Here is a 20178-nt window from a genome sequence, read left to right as displayed (position 1 = left end):
GTATGATCCGGGGTACCTACCTGTAGGTATGTATGATCTGGGGTACCTACCTGTAGGTATGTATGACCTAGGGTACCTACCTGTAGGTATGTATGATCTGGGGTACCTACCTGTAGGTATGTATGATCTGGGGTACCTACCTTTAGGTATGTATGATCCAGGGTACCTACCTGTAGGTATGTATGATCTGGGGTACCTACCTGTAGGTGTGTATGATCTGGGTACCTACCTGTAGGTGTGTATGATCCGGGGTACCTACCTGTAGGTGTGTATGATCCGGGGTACCTACCTGTAGGTATGTATGATCTGGGGTACCTACCTGTAGGTGTGTATGATCCGGGGTACCTACCTGTAGGTATGTATGATCTGGGGTACCTACCTGTAGGTATGTATGATCCGGGGTACCTACCTGTAGGTGTATGGACGACCTTGGGTACCTACCTGTAGGTATGTATGATCCAGGGTACCTACCTGTAAGTATGTATGACCTAGGGTACCTACCTGTAGGTATGTATGATCCGGGGTACCTACCTGTAAGTATGTATGATCCAGGGTACCTACCTGTAGGTATGTATGATCCAGGGTACCTACCTGTAGGTGTGTATGATCCAGGGTACCTACCTGTAGGTATGTATGATCCAGGGTACCTACCTGTAGGTATGTATGACCTAGGGTACCTACCTGTAGGTAAATATACAACCTAGAGTTCCTACCTACAGGAATGTAAGATCCGTGGTACCTACCTGTACATGTAGGTATGTATGATACTTGTAAGTAGGTAGGTACGGCCCTGAATATTTATCTAGGTACTTGTGCTTAGCACAGAGTGTGTAGAATAAATTCTAATTACATGCGGGACCATGTATGTTTTGTAGATTTAACATAAATACAAAAATTTCTATTTTTGTTTAGTTTTGATGAATCAATGTAAAAGTTTGTCTTTTCAGCCTTGTGCTCTGTAAGACTATTATGTTGTACTGTTTTTCAGATTGCGATTGTTGTCACTATGTAAACTAAAATGAGCTAGATTTGTTTGACAGGATCAGCTAGAATTTTGCTCATCAATGTTGTAGATTCCTTCTATTGGGTTAAAAGTGCATGTGAAATTTAGAAGATGTTTGAAAATCTGTTGAAAAATTGGGTAATTATTTTTTGATAAGTTCATGGATAATTCTTATAAACCCTTGACATTTCCCCATGAATATCTCATTGTTTATCATATGTCTGTCTGTGTAATTAATGTTAATGTTGTACTCTTTAACTGTACTGAACCATGATTGCTTTCCTTAGGTGCTCTAGAGATAGGCAGTCAGTCATCCATATGAGATTGTTAAATTGCTCTTGAATTTAATATTTTGTCTGAACGGGTCTATATAGTGATCCTGACAATATGAATAATGATGTGTACAATATTGTAAGTGCTTCTGGTATTACTATGTCAAAAAACCTATTAATTTTCATTATTTATGATAAAACTTTGTGGTTTGTGAATGTAGAGTAAAGAATAAGTATTTGTCAATTTGTGATGCGATTTCTCCACATAACCAGTAATAACCATCGCAATTTGTATGCATCATTGCATATACATGTACATTACGGATGGCTGGTATTTTACAAAAAAAAAACAACACTAGTCAGTTATACATTTAATAAGAAATTTATTGCTGAAGTGGCAAAGATAAATATGCACTGATTAATGTTTAAAAATTGATTCAAAAGCTTCATGTAAATCCAGTAATTTATACATTTATAACAAATTTGTTTTATTTACCTTTATCATATAGAACAATATAAATTTAGATCAATATCTCGATTTTTCGTGTCTTTGTCAATTGTGCAACATGATCACGATCAGAAATGTTCTGAACGATATTATGATCATTCTTGCAGGTTGGGTTTGTTGTCTCCTAGAAAAACATAAAATCTCAAAATAAAGATCATGTAAAATTGCTTATAGTCGAAGAACCGCATGACATGTATGGCCTTCTATTACAAGTTTTTGTAATTTGCTGCTTAAATGATATTTTGCTGATAGATTTGATAATCCCTGTATAGATTTTGGTGAATATGTATCATTACATGACATTGAGTATGTTTATCGTGTATTTAGATGTACCTTTGTTTCCGAAGGTTTATACATGTGTTAAAAATTGTTATTAAGACCAGGAGACGTTTGCCAATGTTCATCATTGTATCACGTGGCATTAGGAATTTCATTTATTAGTGATCATGATCACTTCATATGGAATAGTGTCATTATAAACATCACCTGAAACTGAACTTCCTGTTGCAAGTATTGCATTTTATTACATTTTTACCATTGAATTATTGAAAATGATATTTTTCAAAAATATAACTTTTTCTGATATTTTTCACTAGTTTCTTGTGAATTTAATTTAATTTAAGCAATGTTTTTACCAAAAAAAACCAACATGAAAATATCACCTTTTTTTATTTGACCAATCAAAACACTGCTTTCAAATGACAATGGGGATAATTAAAAGCTGACCCGTTATATTTTGCTATAAAAATGTAATAAACAGAATATCCTTAAGTATCTTCAGTGATACCAAATATCCTTTACTTGTATGGCTAAGTATTTTGATATTTTTCACTTGTGCTGTGCACTTGTGCAAAATATTAAAATATCGGCGCCACTTGTGAAATATACAGGTATTTGGTATTACTGAAGACACTGTTAGATATCCTCTATGTATTTTCGGTATTGACAATGAGGAGATTGTTGATATAGAACAATAAGATGACATTTAGTTAAGAAATAACAAGTATTTGCTGTGGTAAATGCAACAACAAAAATAAAAATAACACATCATATTTCATTCATTATCAAATCATGCGAATAAAATTAAAATAAATATCAAAGTCTCAAACCACTGTTTGTTGTAATTGAAGAATTTGGGGACAGGTTTGGGGACTTCTTTATAGGCAATTAAAAACAAGAAAATTATACAATGCTTTTGTTGAGTTGAAGTATTTATATAATATCAATAGGGAATATTTATGTGTTACATTCACATACATGATCTGAATATGACAAGAAAATATAGAAATTGAAAATATAATTTTCTTGTTCGTAACTGCTTAGTATTCTCCGTCCTTGATTGTATTGTTTTAAAAATAGAATATAAGGCGTTTTCCAAATGCTTAGTGTCATTTTCGATACATGTATTGACGCTCTAACCATTGAGGATTGTGTCGGACTGCCCGATATGTCCATTCTGTGATCGTCACACTGGGTAGTAAGTACACATTGAGGAAATGGTTATCTCCCTTCAAACATATACTCCCTCATGGCAATCATTGTCGCTCTCTGTCACACACACACACGCACGCACGCACGCACATGTCAAAACACGCATGTCCACAATCACAAATGAAAATAATACACACTATGTCCTGTTTACAGAATAATTTACAGTATGCTTCAAATAATTTGGTTCTATAATTCTTGCACAGCCAAGAATCAACATTTTTTTCGTTGAATAATTGTCCCATAAATCACCATAGTTACAAAATTTTCATTCAATTGGTCGCAACTGTTCTCGATATTAATGCATTGCTAATGACCATTATCTACTTTTTATTACAACCAAAATCAATTTATTCGACCAACAACAAAAATATCCGTATACAACATACAAATCTATTTACATATTATTTTCATAATATTGGTTCACTGGGCAATTTAGTAAAAATGCAGTCGTTGTAAGGTAAGATTACAATGCACATGGAAATTCTAGAGTAATACACTTCGTGTTATGGAAGTGTTATATGCAAATGGATTTATTCGCTTTGTAAAATTATGAGATCGTATGGAAGTTAGGTGATCATTCCTAAATCAGTCCGGCATGAACTTGGTAACTTCCCTTAGAGTGGACTGAGCTGACCCCACTGTGAATACAATAACGGAGAAATGCTTCTTTACTACATTCCACCTCTGTTCACGGTCAGCAGGCGGTGCTTTCTCTATCTCAAATAGTGCGTCCACCAGACCTGGGAAACTGCTACCAGAGTAGCTGTCCACACTGCTCTCGGCAAACAGAATGTGTCTGGGGAAAGTAAAATAGTTTCCATTAATTACCATCACCGACTCAGATGAGTCAAAACTGAAAATATTTACATATACAAGGTATGTTTTTCATTATACATCAGCGTACGATCTGTTCTTCATAATACTTAAACTTCAATAATAGTTGTAACTCGTATGTTACCTGGCTTCAAATGATTCGTAAAAACGCAGTTGTATTTTGCATTACAGACCAAATAGAATTTCAATGGTTTCATGATTTGGTAACGAGTATACTACTTTTTTTTGTTATCTCAGATTAATACTTTACCTTTCACCTAAATTAATTACAGCAAATAGTCACTGATGATTACGATTATTTATTTTCCTCAAGAGTAACATTTCAAGTGTTTACGGAGCATACACATTGAAGTTAGTATCAGGATTTTCAGGATAAACGCGCCCTATTCAATAATTAACTACTTTCTACCTTTCTGAATTTAATATGAAGAAATTAACGACAATCGTGTATCTTGATATTTTTCTTTTTGATCGGAATTGGAAATATTGAAATACCTAGTGAGTGGCCTCCCCGGGAGTCCAGCGGGGTCCATGAAGGCTCTTTCCAGTTGGATCAACTGGTCATTGATTTGTCGAATGGCAAATGGGCTAGAAATTAAAGATTTAATTCTTTCATCACATAGAATATAAACAGTGTAACGACTAATGGACTTCATTGTTAAATACAATAAAGATTGTAAATCTTCTATAAAATGATAAAAGATGTACCCATTGAATGACTTGCGATGTTCCTCTATCTTAAATAACTGACTGGATTCTTCATTGGCTTTGACAGAGAAGTTTCCAAAACTCAAGATTGCCAGAAAGAAAAAAAGCAATTCAAACGAAGATGACACAAACGACAAGGAGAGTTCCTTGATGAGAGCGTTCATGTTTTCGAATTGGTAATTTTACTGTCAAAAATTTGAGTGCAGAAAACGAAAATGACACTTACTTGTTTCTATTGACGTTGTCTACTAAACCTTTGAATTTTTCGGCTTCAGCTGTGAAGTTATGAACTGCTTGTTGGAGCCACTCTTTAAAAAAGCAATGTCATTAATCAGTTACCAAATCGTAGTAGTAATGGAAAATGTTATAAGTTTTAAGAACAAACCACTACTTCAAACTCGAAAATACTCGATCAATGTATCGCATCTTCGGTAATTGTGAATATTGCCAGGTCACTTTCACAAGGATTACACGTTGAATAAATGTCCTTAAACGAACAATGTTCTGACTGCAAACCGTGTATCATAAGATTTAATGGATTTTGAGCTCTTGAAAGCTCTTTGATAAAATATTTCAACTCCGTTTCTGAAAACGTCTCTTATATCAAATACCATTTCACACAATATAAACTACACACCCATTCCAGAATTAATACTTTCTTCTCTCGCTAAGAAGAGTTTGAAGAAAGGCTGCGACAACACAAGTTTATTGTTATGAATTTTCTTGGATCTTTGACATCACCATTGGCCGACTTATTTTTGTTTTCATATACAAGAATGTGTTTAATCGAAGAACTTATCAGAACAAACAACACAGACCAAGTCTTATTTCTGTTTTAGACAAGCATGGACTTTCTTGACCAAGTCGATTGGATACACCCTCCATAACATAGTCAATGAAATATAACGTACCAGACTTGAACTGTTATTGCCATCACTAAGCTTTTAATAAACACACTATATTCACACGGTTCCAGTCATTAACTATTTCAACACATACATTTACAAAATGTCACAATGCATACCAAACTGAACGCCATTGTCTCTGAGTAGTTTGCCATAATCTTTGTCCAGACTAAGGACCAGTTTGCCGAGTTGGTTTGCAAAATCAATGACATCGAAAGGCACGATGAGGCTGTCCGCTAAATTACGACATATTTCTGACACCACTTGTCCAATGGCCACATGGCGCTGTGAACGGGAGAAAATTACAGTATACAGTTTACAGTATACTAGTGGCTATGGTCACATTTAGTATACCATTATAAAAATTAGGCGTTACATAAGCAGCTTTGTGCAAAAATAGCCATCAACATATATTACACAAGGCGATATATCGTTAGTACGAAGGAATAGATATTCCTCTATGGGTTTTTTTCTTCTTCTACAATTTGTACTGTTACAACTGATTTGTAAGACTGCCCATTCAAGATATAAGGTGTAAAGTGTTGGCGAATACCCCTTCGAAAGCTCGAGATGGTATTAGTTGATACCGTGCAATAAAACATGAGTAAGTTACGGAATTTTAATATAAACATGTAATGATATCTCTGAGCATGTCTGCTACGATTTTGTTATGGTGTATGTAGTTGACCATTTCTAAAGCTGGGGTTACCTTGAATCCTCTGTCTATGAGCTCGTCCATGGCGTAGAAGGTCTCGTACACAGAGTGGTATAGTGGATAAGACCCAAGGTGATACTTTTTCTGCAAAATATGGATAGGAGTTCAATGTAATATGTTTGGTTTGGTTTGGTTTATTTTGTTTAAGGTCCTATTAACAGCTAAGGTCATTTAAGGACGGCCTCCCTTGCGTGCGACATGCATGCGTGTGGCGAGTGCGTATGCGTGTTTTGGGAGGCTGCGGTAATGTAATATGTTAACGTTTAGAGTAGTACTGTGGGTATGACCGTATGAACCTAGCTAGTTGACCTTTTTTCAAGACACAGGACGGCCTCAAAGGTTCTATCTGATACGTTTACGTAAGACACCTGCTTGAAATATTTTTCTAACTTTAGAAAGTTGTTGATTTTTCAGCATCTTCCATGCCACTGAATTATAAATCCTGTTAAGAGGATATTATTTCATATGATCACGAATGTCAAATAGTAAGAAACCGCAAGAAGGAAAATATGCAGTATAAGTAACGTGGGTAGCATATAATGTTTGGTTCACTCAACATGACCCATGGGACTCTGCTCCGTCGTTTTAGTCCGGCCTCAAACCACAGAGCAGTCTCGTGGGACCGACAATGTGTAAATGTAAGGATATTATTCACCATTCAAAAATACAAAACAGGATCCACAGGCTAATTACGTTTTGCCAAAGTCGCCGAGATTCCCAGTGAAATAATAACATATTGTATTAAATATAACTTCGATAGTACTTACTTCATCGTACGCATGCCATATGTCGGCACAGGGAAGTCCCGCAAACTGCACAAACCTGGCATAATCGCTTCCGGCTCCAAGTGAAGGTATACTGTCAAGAAGACATTAGATGGTGCATGAGGTATATATCTATAAAATCATAATCATTATGCAGGCATGGGTTATAGGAAAATTCAGGTGGAGAATTTATTTGTGATCAAAACCTTGGTATAACAGAATTTTAATATTCTCTCTACATAACGATTCACTAATTTCATTTTACTCTTCGGGAATTTGAAAGACGATGACTTAACAAAACAACAAGAAATGGTAGATCTTTCTGAAAACGTTGAAATTAATATATACATTTGTACATTTAGAGCAGAGATTAATATACTTTCCAAAAGTTTCTAAGGATATTCCGACATTTATTTTTATTTCGATAATGCCAAACGCCGACAATATTTTGGCAATAAATCAAAATTGGTAATTCAATCATGTCATACTGTATACACAAATGGAATGACGTCATGTTTGAGAACGTCATTCAATAGACAGAAAGAATGAATAGTTTTCGAAGTGAAGGCCGGTTATTTTGTTCTTCCGTAAACAATCTTTCACAACATTATATGTGACGTCACCTCTGGGTTAGAAAGACTTTTTTTTAGCACAAGGTGAATGTACATATCCCGATCAGTTTGACAAAAAGGTTATGCTTTTATGGTTATGTCGACATACTAGCTGTTGTATTGATATGACGACCCAAAAAGATCATCATAATGACATATTATTATTTTGTATGGTTATGAGGCTAAATGCAATCTTATCACTATTTCTTTATAATAGAGCCAACACATAAATATACATCCAAATTACTATTGCACGCATAGTTGTTACTGTGACGTACTTGGGTTTGGAAGAGCCGTTTACAGCACTGGTATTGACCCATTTATCATACACTGTCGGCAGGCCTTTGGCAATGTCCTCTGGATTAGGGTTTTTTACCTTGAAATATAACCATTGCAGTGTATATCAAGACAAGTAATTATTATATGTACGAAGTTTGAATTAAACCTGTTGCTTTATTATATGAGAGCAAGGTCATTCTTCATCATCATGCTTTTCCGTTTGATGACATGTTTGTATACAGAGGAAATCGACATATGAAAAATATGAGGGAAAAATTCAACCAGTGCAGGTAACAACAGGAGTAGTTTTCTCACTATCGCGATGGAACTTCATCTGAGGGTGAACAATTCCTTTAGTGATAAAAAATGAACCGTAATGCCTTCATTAGAAAGAGTTTCTGAGTAGCAACATCCTGGAATTGGACACTCGTAGTCGCAACTAATACGCTTTTAACGACAGTGAATTGTCTCCTCGCCTAGTTCATCTAAACACATTCAGGCTATACTAAGATAGGACTCCTCTAAGAGTTGTGCGAAGGTCACTCGTGTGTTATTGAAATGCTAAGAGCAAAGAAAACACGTGATACGGACAGGAGTAGCTGGTATTGTATATAATGTGCCCATTTAGTTAAATAATACTAATATTTCTTTTGTTATAATTGGGAAAAAAATATAAAAAAATAAAACTACTAGGACATAAACTCGAAACTTAAAACAATACCTTTTTGGTGGCGTCGTACAGACTCCGATACATGAGGGGAGTTCCTTCTATAGCTATGGTGTGGTTTCCTGAGACAATAAAACACAAACAATTATTTTCAGTGAAACGTACAACTTGTATCAAATCATTACAGGTACATCAACATACTTGTAGCAATTTCTAAACCATGATTGATTTTCGATATTTGTATGCTTCAGTAAAACCTGAACTCAAGACAATGCCTGTTTTCTGCAGATTTCTTGCTAATATTGTTAACTCCTTAAATTTGGAAAATGGGAAGATTTTTACAAAACGATCAAATACTTTGAACAATGTTGGATCACTTATACGTTGTATACAATTATTTGCAATGCTAGATTCTACAATCGGGGATTTTGTGGGATAACGTAGACTGCTCTGGGATAAGGCCTCCTGCAATCTTCAATTCTGTTCGTGATGTATTCAACTCTATTTAACATTTAATTGAACTATTTTGAATTTATATACTTTAAACATACGCGTGTTTAGCGCTCTCAAATTAAAGTGCACTATCAGGTTTAAACCGATAAGCGCAAGGCATTGGCGCATCGGGATACTACAAATAACACTTAAACGTTAAGATGTTTAAAATCATTACTCTCTTGAATCTTTCCAAAAAGTAATACGGACAAAGATTGATTAATTTGTCATCTGGACTAGGAGTAGGACTTACGTATACGTATACAAATTGTTTTACTTTTGTTTATGGGATGCTGATGAACACTGCTACATGTGCTGTATCCAATGCATGTATCTCATGCTCATAATTGCTGCCATAATTTGTACCCCAACTTTTCTGCTACACATTATATTAGGTAAATACAGTGTTTTTCGATATCATCAAACATTTTTTTTCACTTTGAATAATTGTGGTATTGCTGACTCGCATGAGTTTATCAGTTATTCAATTAATGACCTTTTAACAACAATATTGCTTTTATTTGTCAATGCAAGTCAACCTATTGCAACAAACGAGCTTCAGTCTCTGAAAATGCACCAGGCTTACACAAACTGCTTGTTTTACAATTGCCATCTGGATGTGGACATTTCAAAAAGATATTTCAAACGAAACTAGGTATTACTTGTTCCTAAATTTCAGTTTGGGTTAATTTCATGACAATTTTCCAATGCATGCTTACATTTGCCTATTTATTGTTTAGGAACTAGGTATGTATATAACTTTTCATCTAACTTATTTGCGAACAGACCTTCAACAGCTATGTCAACGTTGATGTAAGCAAGGGAACGAGCTGCTAGGTTCTTCACGTATTCCTGTGTATAAATGTATGTGAAGGTCATATAACAGTCATTGTGATTACTTTTAAACACAAGTGGAGAGTTAGAAAACATAAAGACAGACATGAAGTATTCAGCGAGGCGATGGAGGAACTAAGAAAATGTAGAAAGTGATATCAAAATCTATCTGTGGAGGTGCAATAGTCCCTTAATTCAATAAATGTCATAATGTTCAATATTTATATCAATATGTATACGCTAGTGGTAATGTTTGCTGTATCATTTTGGCGGAGAAAAGAAATGTAGGACGATATTGATAGGGGTTTTGAAACGAAAAATGTATAACTTATCTATTGTATCTAAATGCACAATTATTTCATTACGTCGCTATTTGTGCAGGTTAATTTTGAAAATTGGTTTTAAAATCTTTCGTTAGATTCAGTTTTCATGCATGTATCATAAAGAATAATGACACGAAAATAGTCCACTACCTCTATCCACTCATTGGAACCAATTAGTCCGTATTCCTCCGCGCCCCAGCTACAAAATATGATGGTTCGTCGTGGTCGCCATTTTCCTATAAATATACAACGTACCATAGATCACTGAAAATAACCACGATAAGATGCAATTGCAATGTTTTTTTTAAAATATATTTTGATCTGATACAAAGTAATTAAATCGGGAATCACAGAAGGGAGGATTTTCCATCGAGACATATTTAAACGTTATATCACTATTAAGGTATCGTACTTAAATATGAACATTAAATATGATAAACAAAACCATAGGAAAGCTAGTTTTCAGATTACACAAATTACTTTTCGATATATGTATATGTTATTTATAAATTGTTTTGGCTAATTAAGATATGTGCTTAACGTGGGATGATATTCTTTACATTACCAAAATATTCATTCGCCATTCATCATTTTTCAAATTTATTCTTAAATCAAACCTAAAATATTACTGATCTGAGTAACGTAAACTGTTTTTGTACATCACCCAAAACATTCATTCGCCATTCAATAATCTTTATTTTATTTTAAAATCAAAAACTTAAATATTAATGCTGTGCGCACCATAAACTGGCTTTGGAGATTAATTATTTCTCAATTCACCACATAGCCTCAAAGATAATTGATACGTAACATATGTAGCCAGTCGATAGCCGTAGAACTATCGATCACGTGATCACAGACGGTCACCATTCTGCTTATTGTTGTCAGGATTACCGCTGTTCCGATTGGTAATGAATATCGTATGAACAACCACGCATCTATCATGCCAATCACGTAGCCTATAGCTTTGTCTTTCTTTGGGAGACACATAATAGAGTATATTTCCATTTGCTCTGCGTTGTCACATCATAACCTTACCGAACCAAATAGAATGTTAACAGATCATAATTCTCACATACTTCCCATCGGTGTAGTTATAAGAAAAACATATTCGTGACGTAGTCTTCAATATTAGGTTACTTTTGACGTCACGGAAGTTCGTGGTATCGGATTAAAGAATCCGACTGATCAATGTAACTCGCAAGAATGTATGTACATGTGGTGATGTTATATATAAATTGAATTTCACCATGGCAGAACATTGATTAAAATGTCGAAAATAAATTGATAATTTTGTGTTTATTTCTATGAACTATATTTTTGCCGGGAACGGTCGCGTTTACTCATGTCGTCATAAGAACAAGTCTCATTGACAGCTCGAATCTTGACTTACACACAGGCTAGAGTATATTATGTGGCATACAACCTGAATACCAAACCAAACACAGACTAGAGTTGTATCGGGCACAGTCCTTCGATACTGAATAGTGTTCATTTCATTGACCTTTTTCAACAGATTTGAGTAGGTCAATTTGTCATATTTAGCGTTGTACTTTCATTAGATTTAATTTCGACCGTAATAGACAGTTCAATCCTGATTGATTGATGGCTTTAGATTCATAGCAAGTGAGATTTTATTTTGATAAATGGTCGATATATCATCGATGAACAATGCCGTATATATTCCAGTGTATCGCCAAGGAGAGGATCACAGCACTGTTTGTTCGTCTTTACGGGAACGAAAGATCGCCATAGAAAAGTAGTCATTCTGCAAGTAGCAGAAAGATAGTGTTGTAGTTATAGTAGAAACCCGCCACGTAGGTCTATGAACGGTGTTCGTTTTTTCCATCAGATTGCTGAGTTGGCCTTTTACGGGGTTTAACGTCCTCGCAACAGCAAGGTCATATGAGGACGGGTGTCGAGGAGACACCAACAGCCAGGGTCATATGAGGACGGGTGTCGAGGAGACACCAACAGACAGGGTTATATGAGGACGGGTGGCGAGGAGACACCAACAGCCAGGGCAATATATGGACGGGTGTCGAGGTGACACCAACAGCAGGGTCATATGAGGACGGGTGTCGATGAGACACCAACAGCAAGGCTCATATGAGGACGGGTGTCGAGGAGACACCAACAGCCAGGGTCATATGAGGACGGGTGTCGAGGAGACACCAACAGACAGGGTTATATGAGGACGGGTGTCGAGGAGACACCAACAGCCAGGGCAATATATGGACGGGTGTCGAGGTGACACCAACAGCAGGGTCATATGAGGACGGGTGTCGAGGAGACACCAACAGCAAGGCTCATATGAGGACGGGTGTCGAGGTGACACCAACAGCCAGGGTCATATGAGGACGGGTGTCGAGAGGACACCAACAGTCAGGGTCATATGAGGATGGGTGTCGAGGAGACACCAACAGTAAGAGTCATATGAGGACGGGTGTCGAGGAGACACCAACAGTCAGGGTCATATGTGGACGGGTGTCGAGGAGACACCAACAGACAGGGTCATACGAGGACGGGTGTCGAGAAGACAGCAACAGCTAGGGTCATGTGAGGACGGGTGTCGAGGAGACACCAACAGACAGGGTCATACGAGGACGGGTGTCGAGGAGACACCAACAGTCAGGGTCATATGAGGACGGGTGTCGAGGAGACACCAACAGCAAGGGTCATACGAGGACGGAATCATACCGCTGAAAACGATGGAGTCGCGTGATAGTCGCAACCTTAGCACCATGTTAATTACCATGGCTATGTTTGTTATATATATTGACCATTTGTTTTCATCGCCATGACCACTAATAACAAGAGTTCCTAAATTACTACGCGTTGTTTCAACACACAGACTCACCTTGTTTTACAAGATTTCCCATTACTCTTGAAACTTCTTTCATGACGGCCGTACCACTTGATGGGTCAATAGCGCCAAATACCCACGCGTCTCTATGGTTACCCATCAACACGTACCGGTCTGAAAATCAATTTAGCCTTGGAAAGATGTAACAATGCATATACATTTCTAGCCACTCAAATTAGATAACTATGACAGTTTTTCCGTATTGATCCAACTACCTACCTTACCGTTCGAAACGGCATTGAACGCAAGGCTACATTAATAATTAAATTTTACACCAATAGTTTTTCATCGGTGGATAACATGCTTTGTTTCTGTATAAAAATGCATTATCATTGACAGCCTGACTATTAATGTTAAATATTTTCGAAAATTTACATTTCTGTTTTGGAAATAGGATTCAAGTTGATTCATTCTACACGTAAACAATGATCATATTACCGGGACATGTCATTTACTGGATCATTAAATATTCATTGAGGGACCATTGAAAAAAAATGATCGTACCTGGTTCTATAGCTCCCCGGATAATACCAAATACGTTATATGTCCTACGCATTTCATTCTGAGTAGAAATGAACATCCGAATCTTCCTGTAAAAGTGATTACAAAGTAGAATGTATTACATTGTGCATTACATGTTATATATGTACATTGTATATTGTATTACACATCAATTTTATAGTTGGAAAAAAACATTGGTACAAAGGTATCAAGTAATCTTACTTATTTCGCATGAAATAATTAATGTTTACAGTAAATAAATTATAAAAACATGAAACATTTATGTTGCCCGGATGTCGCACAAATGAGGACATACCATCCAGTCTCCTTCATTTCACCGCCATATCTGTACGTAAGGTTAAGCTTTCCTTGCCAATCCGCCGGGACCTCATCACCAGACATCTGTCTGTACAATAAAAAAGTGTATAACTTCATATCGAATTAACTTGGATGATTGATATCCCAGATAAATCAGAATATGATGAATTTGCTATGACTGAGGTCAGTAGTAATAGATATACATCTCCTGATCGTCATCTTTTTCATAAAAACATAAATCCGCTCACTCGAGGATCTTCTGGGCAATTCCATACCCGATGGGATGAACTGGAATAGTGGGCAGCCCAGCCTCTGGACTGTCGGCTTGGATTCGGAACGCCGTCTCTGGAAAAATAGTAATTGAACTGGCGCACATGACTTGTCAATGGTTAGAGAAGTGTGCTATATCTAATTCTGAAGCTACTGATACGTTTATGATAATATTTCCAGATAGGTGATACAATGATACCAGATGTTAAGCTTTAATACCAGATTGTCAGCAAATGTTGTTGACACCGCGACTGTCTTTCAACTTTTTCAGTTAATATCACCAATAGAATCTAAGCATAACAAAGTCATGCACATCTTTAAATGATATATCTTTTGTCAACGAACCTATTGCAGGATAGCCTGGAGTCAAAGGATCGCCATTCTTCAGATATGTTGTACCACGTTGTGCCCCCGATGGAGGGAGCCACCAGTCATTTGGATAAACACGTGACGTATCTCCATCCAATGTGTAGTCAGCTGGATCAGAGAAGATAATTATGCCAATGGCTCCACGTAGGGCTGCTTGTTTGACCTATATTAAACAAAGAGTATACAGTATTGAACTCATGCTGAAAAATGAACGCAATTCTTTATAACCCTAATGTAAGAACAACAAACTGACAAACAAAAAGCAAAAGGAGCACTGCCTGCAACTGAACTTCAAACTTCACCTACTGTGACCTTGCTATACCCTTGCATAATCAAGAACGTTGGTATACCACCATTGAATGTGTTTTTCTGTTATACATACCTTGTCGCCCCTAAAAATCTTGCCGTACCGAGCTATGACAATACTTCCGTTGATATTTTGGGAGATGTTGGTACTTAAAGCATTGTAGTCCTCTACTCTACCGTAGTTCACATAGAAGAGACGCTCCTGAGAGGATACAATGGAATGTATGTCTGCATTATTCATATGGATATAAATATATATAGATAAACCGATGCCTAATTTTGGCGTTTGGTATTTATAAAACACTCGGCTTTATATACTGAATAAATGAAGTTAATTCCTCCGCAAATAAAGGCATGACTTGTACTTAAGTAGAAATTTTCTAAGTAAATAGCCATGACCAGGAAATTTTAATATATCAATAATATTTGTAAATATGACCTAACGATATGCGTCGACATGGTTGGACCAGCTTACATTTACGGACGACAGCAGTATTGATACAAGTATTTGTATACGATATTTGTTTCTAAAACTCAAGACTTCATCGACAAGACTTCTGCTTACCGATAATATATCTCCTGGGAGGGAATAGGCATTGAATGGTGGGACCACGCCACTCTTGTTCTCGCTCGGGCGAAGGATTGCTTCCCTTAGTGGAGATTGGTATACTATACCACCGGTGGCGTTGAGCAACTCTATCCGGTTCATCATGTCGTCATCAGTGACGTTCGGGTAGGACAACAAGACGTCATACGGTGTGACGTAGACCTCGTCCAGTCCCTCTTGTCTCCAGAAGTCGTGTAGCTGTTTCGCCTGGCGGAAGTCAGCATCCGTCCCCGCCAGGTGAGGTAACTCAGACAGGTCTCTGTAAAGCAGATGTTCAATGAACTTAAATTTCAAATACATTTTAGAAAGGTTCGTTGAGGAAGGCTATTTCTGTATATTATACTGAAACGAAAAAGAAACGCAACATGGAAAATTGTGATTAATTTTGTATTAAATATACATATCTGTATAAAAATCGCGGAAATAAACATGCACCCTGCCTAACACCCATACCAATCTTCAAAATCACCCAAGTGTGACTAGAGACCTATGCACTTCCGGCGTGGTAAAAACATCAAAAACCGTGCCTGTACAAACATATGCGTTCTTTTTTCATTCAAACCAGTATCAATTCATCACTAACATTGAGCCACATCATCGCCAATACTTTTGCAAACAATAATTCCTTTTACAATTATGCCACGGTTATCAAAGGTTGATAGAGGACGTGCTATAGCGATGCTTCTGGCAGGGAACACGCAACTTCACGTCGCTCGACAATTCAGAGTTCACAAATCGACTATTAGTCGATTAGTTTCACGTCTTAACGCAACAGGAAGAGTCGATGACCAGCCGAGATCAGGACGTCCACGCGTAACGTCGCGACGTCAAGACCGGGTTCTTAGGTTGGCACACCTGCGTAACAGGAGATTAACGGCCGCTGAAACGGCAAGGAATACGATTGGTAATCATAACCGTCGAATTCATCCCCAAACAGTGATCAACAGACTGCGTGAGGCTAATTTGCGTGCAAGGCGACAGTACGTTGGTTTACCACTAACACCGCAACGTCGAGCACGTCGTATGCAATGGGCAACGGCACATATGCCCAGACGTTTTCCTATGAGACGTTGGAGGTCTATGCTCTTCACCGATGAATCTCGATTCACGTTATTTCGAGCAGATGGCCGTCAACGTGTGTACCGGCGTCGAGGCGAACGTTTTGCTGACGCCTGTGTTTTGGAACACGACCGTTAGGCAGCATCATCTAACCTTTCAGCAAGATAACGCGAGACCACACGTTGCAAGAGTCTGTAGAGACTTTCTTGCGACACAGAACATTGTTCCTATAGATTGGCCTCCATATAGCCCCGACCTGTCCCCAATCGAGCATTTGTGGGATGAATTAGACAGAAGAATTCGAAATCGCCGTAACCCCCCAAATACCCTCCCTCAGTTAGCAAATGCACTCGTCCAAGAATGGAATAACATTCCAATACGGAAAGTCAATGCCCTGATGAACTCAATGCAACAAAGAATTAGAGATGTGATAACTGTTCGAGGAGGACACACACGATATTAGGGCACGGTTTCAAAACTGCTGCCATTTCAACTTGGATTCACGTAGGGTACTACCAATCATGACCTTCTAGCAAAGTGACCTGTTCTTAAAAATCTCTAAACATTTAAAGGATGTTACATCAATATTCAATATTAACTATTACATATGAAATTTAAACATAATGCTCACAAGTATTATTTTATTAAACCTACAATTTGAAGTTGCGTTTCTTTTTCGTTTCAGTATATTACAAAAGTATACATATAGTTTCCCTTTATTTTTATTGATATAGAAGTACCGAGATCATGTAGTTAGGTTTCTACAATATGTTTTCCATTGAGGCTGGTTACATATTCAGTAACTTCCCGCTGTTTATCAGATTTCGTGCTCCGTAATTAAATCCATTATTTCTCTATGGCGATTTCATAAATTCTCAACAGTTACCCTTTCCACGTATCTAATTAGAGATAATAAAAAATGACAACAGTTTCAGTGACTTTTGAAACAGTTTATTTTAGTATACAAAAAAAAGTATTAAACTATTCCAAACTACTACGACTTTTCCTTTCGTGCTTGTGCTTTTGTATTTATGATAAAACCGGAATCGAAGCCTTTCCACTTAGGGTTTGACCATCAATGTTGGCGGGAGTCTGTATATGCCCTTTGACACTCTGCCTACCAGTTATGTCTAACAGTTCGGAATCTCAGGAACCATTTTATGACTATTCCTTTGAATTGTTCAGATATTGGTACCCGTAGCGTTGTCAAATGTTGCTTCATATGCCGAGAATAAAATCGTTAATACTGAGCAAATGTTACCAAATTTCATTGGCTTAGACATCAATTATCGATAGATAAAGGCATATACATTTTGCATATAATATATTCAAGGAATTATCTTTTCATATAGAAAATTTTGAAATACTGTGACTTCACGATCATTTTTAGCATTTCTTGACAAAGCCATCTATATTTGTGTACTAAAATAAAACATACTGTTAGAGTATCGTGTAGGTATGTTTGAAGCGCCTAAAATGCCTATGTCTGAGCCGTATCTGGTTAGATAAGGATATCCCACTGATTGTCATATGCACACAAACCCGACTTACTATGTCCTCGACCCTTTATTTGCATTCCGTGTACATATGTTAATTTGATCTTCACCTATGTCTACATTAAAAGCCAATAACAGCTACATAGCCAGTCGGTGTAAACCATAGACTGTGTTTACAACGGGTGAAGTGCATACCCTGCTTACACATAATTATGTCCAATATGCTCACTGTTTATACACAGAACTATACATAGCTTACAATTTACCTGTATGTTATATCACCTTAGGTAGGTAGAAATAGAGCATAGTGAAGATCACGTTCGAGACAGGATTCCTACATTTTACCTACAACTAGTGATCAGGGTTTACAGTCACATATAGGTAAATATATATGCATATAGAAATGTTTTAAACATCGCAATAAGCCTGTCTAGAGGTATCGGATAGATCTTCATAGCTTAAAGAACTATCATGTTCCACTATATGGCAACACAAATTCACCCACATTTTAGTACGTTTTCCCCTATGAGTGTTCCATTGTCTCTTTGTCATTGTTATATTTAGCTGGGTTTTATTTAATTAATAAAAGAAATTCAGCTTACTATCTAGATTACCTTAAACCAGAATGACATATTATAATAAATCGGATAAAGACAAATTAATGACAAATTGTCTGTTTTGATATACTCGAATGTTCCAGATTTCCAATACAGCTATCATACTTACTTGAGATATTGCCTGATGTTTTCACTGCTGATGCTATTGATGAGAAGATCACTAATCGATGGGTCGCCATCTTGGATGATCTGTTTTGAAACACCGGGTAGGAATACTCCATCTTTCTGTGTGGCAGATGCTGGTTCGTTATCCGGACACAGCCCAAAGCGACCGATCAGAAGACCAAAAACGAGTCCCAGTACCAGGGCGACAAGTCCACAGATAAGTAGAGGTCTCCGAGGGTTACCGTACCGCGCCTTGGTGAGGATATGGTCGGTATCTGTCAGTTCGTACATCATCGTGAGTAGTGGAGTAGGGACTGAGTTGTCAATAATGCAGTGACGGGTAAGCAACTGGTCGAACGTACTCAGGTGTGCGCCGCAGCCATTCTATATATGGTAGAATAATATTAAACAAGGCCCCGTGGTAATGTTCTCTCGGTACACGCTTACAATTCACATAGCCTTATCACAGCGGTGTACTATCAGCGGTAATGACCATATGGAACGGGCTATATACGAGTCCTACCATAGCACTGTAGGTATGTGACAGTGGACATTACGGTTATACCATGAATGACACCTGTAAAATATATATACCAGGTATGTTTGTTTCAGCTGGAAAGGGTAAGCATTTATATATATTAAGAATTTATATAGGCTTGCCTGTTATTCGATCCAATTGATATTAACATCATGTCAATAAAATTTGTTGAAATGAGAAAAGGGTAAGCAAACTACAGGTAAGGATTTTTATCTAGGAGCAGAAATGGAGACTATCTTTATTTTTCGACTGTTTGAGAATCCTTATAGAAGATAAATAGTTGGGGGAAAAAACACAAAATAATAATAAAAAAAACCCCACAAAATGTCCATGCAAAAACTGGGACTAATAAACATTTGTATAGTTTTGTACCTGACACCGAAGATAGGGCAAGTAAATAATGTAGTCCGTTGTCTTTAAGAAGCGACATAATTGAACATTTCATTTTATTGAAAATAAGTTAATGAGATGCTAAGTGCTATCCCCATGAAAAAATGATATATAGTTACCTTATATAATGCATCTTCCTGAGATGTACATACACCAGATGTAATACTATACTTCTGTCAATATGTATGATATTTACTGAAGAGTTAGAATCTTTCCTTCTGTTTGAAATACACTGAAGTGGTAAATAAATGTCAATCCTATGAAAGGTGATCAGTAGGTAGTTATAGCTGTGACGTAAAAAAGATACTGTAATTATTGATTGGATGTATG

At 36.9% G+C, this 20178-nt stretch overlaps 1 protein-coding gene and 1 long non-coding RNA gene across 3 annotated transcripts; one reads left to right on the top strand and one right to left on the bottom strand.

Moving 5' to 3' along the window:
- The first annotated feature begins 7 nt into the window (after positions 1-7).
- LOC117323360 lies at positions 8-2891 on the top strand. Of its 2 annotated transcripts, none has more exons than XR_004531713.1 (2): positions 8-206; positions 386-2891. It is a non-coding gene; the product is annotated as an uncharacterized LOC117323360 (long non-coding RNA). The 2 variants fall into 2 exon arrangements; XR_004531714.1 differs by having other exon boundaries at positions 9-206; positions 416-2891.
- LOC117323358 (N-acetylated-alpha-linked acidic dipeptidase 2-like) lies at positions 2722-19358 on the bottom strand. Its single transcript, XM_033878533.1, has 18 exons — positions 18925-19358; positions 15602-15902; positions 15113-15238; positions 14707-14893; positions 14340-14436; positions 14090-14179; positions 13777-13862; positions 13267-13386; positions 10557-10642; positions 10038-10101; positions 8812-8879; positions 8090-8187; positions 7204-7294; positions 6431-6520; positions 5841-6006; positions 5043-5124; positions 4604-4696; positions 2722-4070 (listed from the first exon to the last, which is right to left on the bottom strand). Exons 1-18 carry the CDS (start codon positions 19212-19214, stop codon positions 3860-3862), a joined length of 2346 nt encoding a protein of 781 aa, XP_033734424.1. The 5' UTR covers positions 19215-19358; the 3' UTR covers positions 2722-3859.
- Positions 19359-20178: the final 820 nt, after the last annotated feature.

The sequence above is a fragment of the Pecten maximus genome, chromosome 3 (assembly GCF_902652985.1).
Source record: "Pecten maximus chromosome 3, xPecMax1.1, whole genome shotgun sequence".
NCBI classification, from domain to species: domain Eukaryota; kingdom Metazoa; phylum Mollusca; class Bivalvia; order Pectinida; family Pectinidae; genus Pecten; species Pecten maximus.
The sequence above is the reverse complement of the archived record's forward strand: the minus strand, read 5'-3'. Positions and strand labels throughout refer to the sequence as shown.

Excerpts from the sequence above, each read along its gene's own strand:
- LOC117323358 (XM_033878533.1), bottom strand. The coding sequence starts at position 19,214 with ATGATGTACGAACTGACAGATACCGACCATATCCTCACCAAGGCGCGG. Across the intron at positions 14,894-15,112 it reads AGATTTTTAGGGGCGACAAG|GTCAAACAAGCAGCCCTACG; the intron begins GTATGTATAACA and ends TGTTTAATATAG. Across the intron at positions 8,880-10,037 it reads CGTTGACATAGCTGTTGAAG|GAAACCACACCATAGCTATA; the intron begins GTCTGTTCGCAA and ends TTATTGTCTCAG.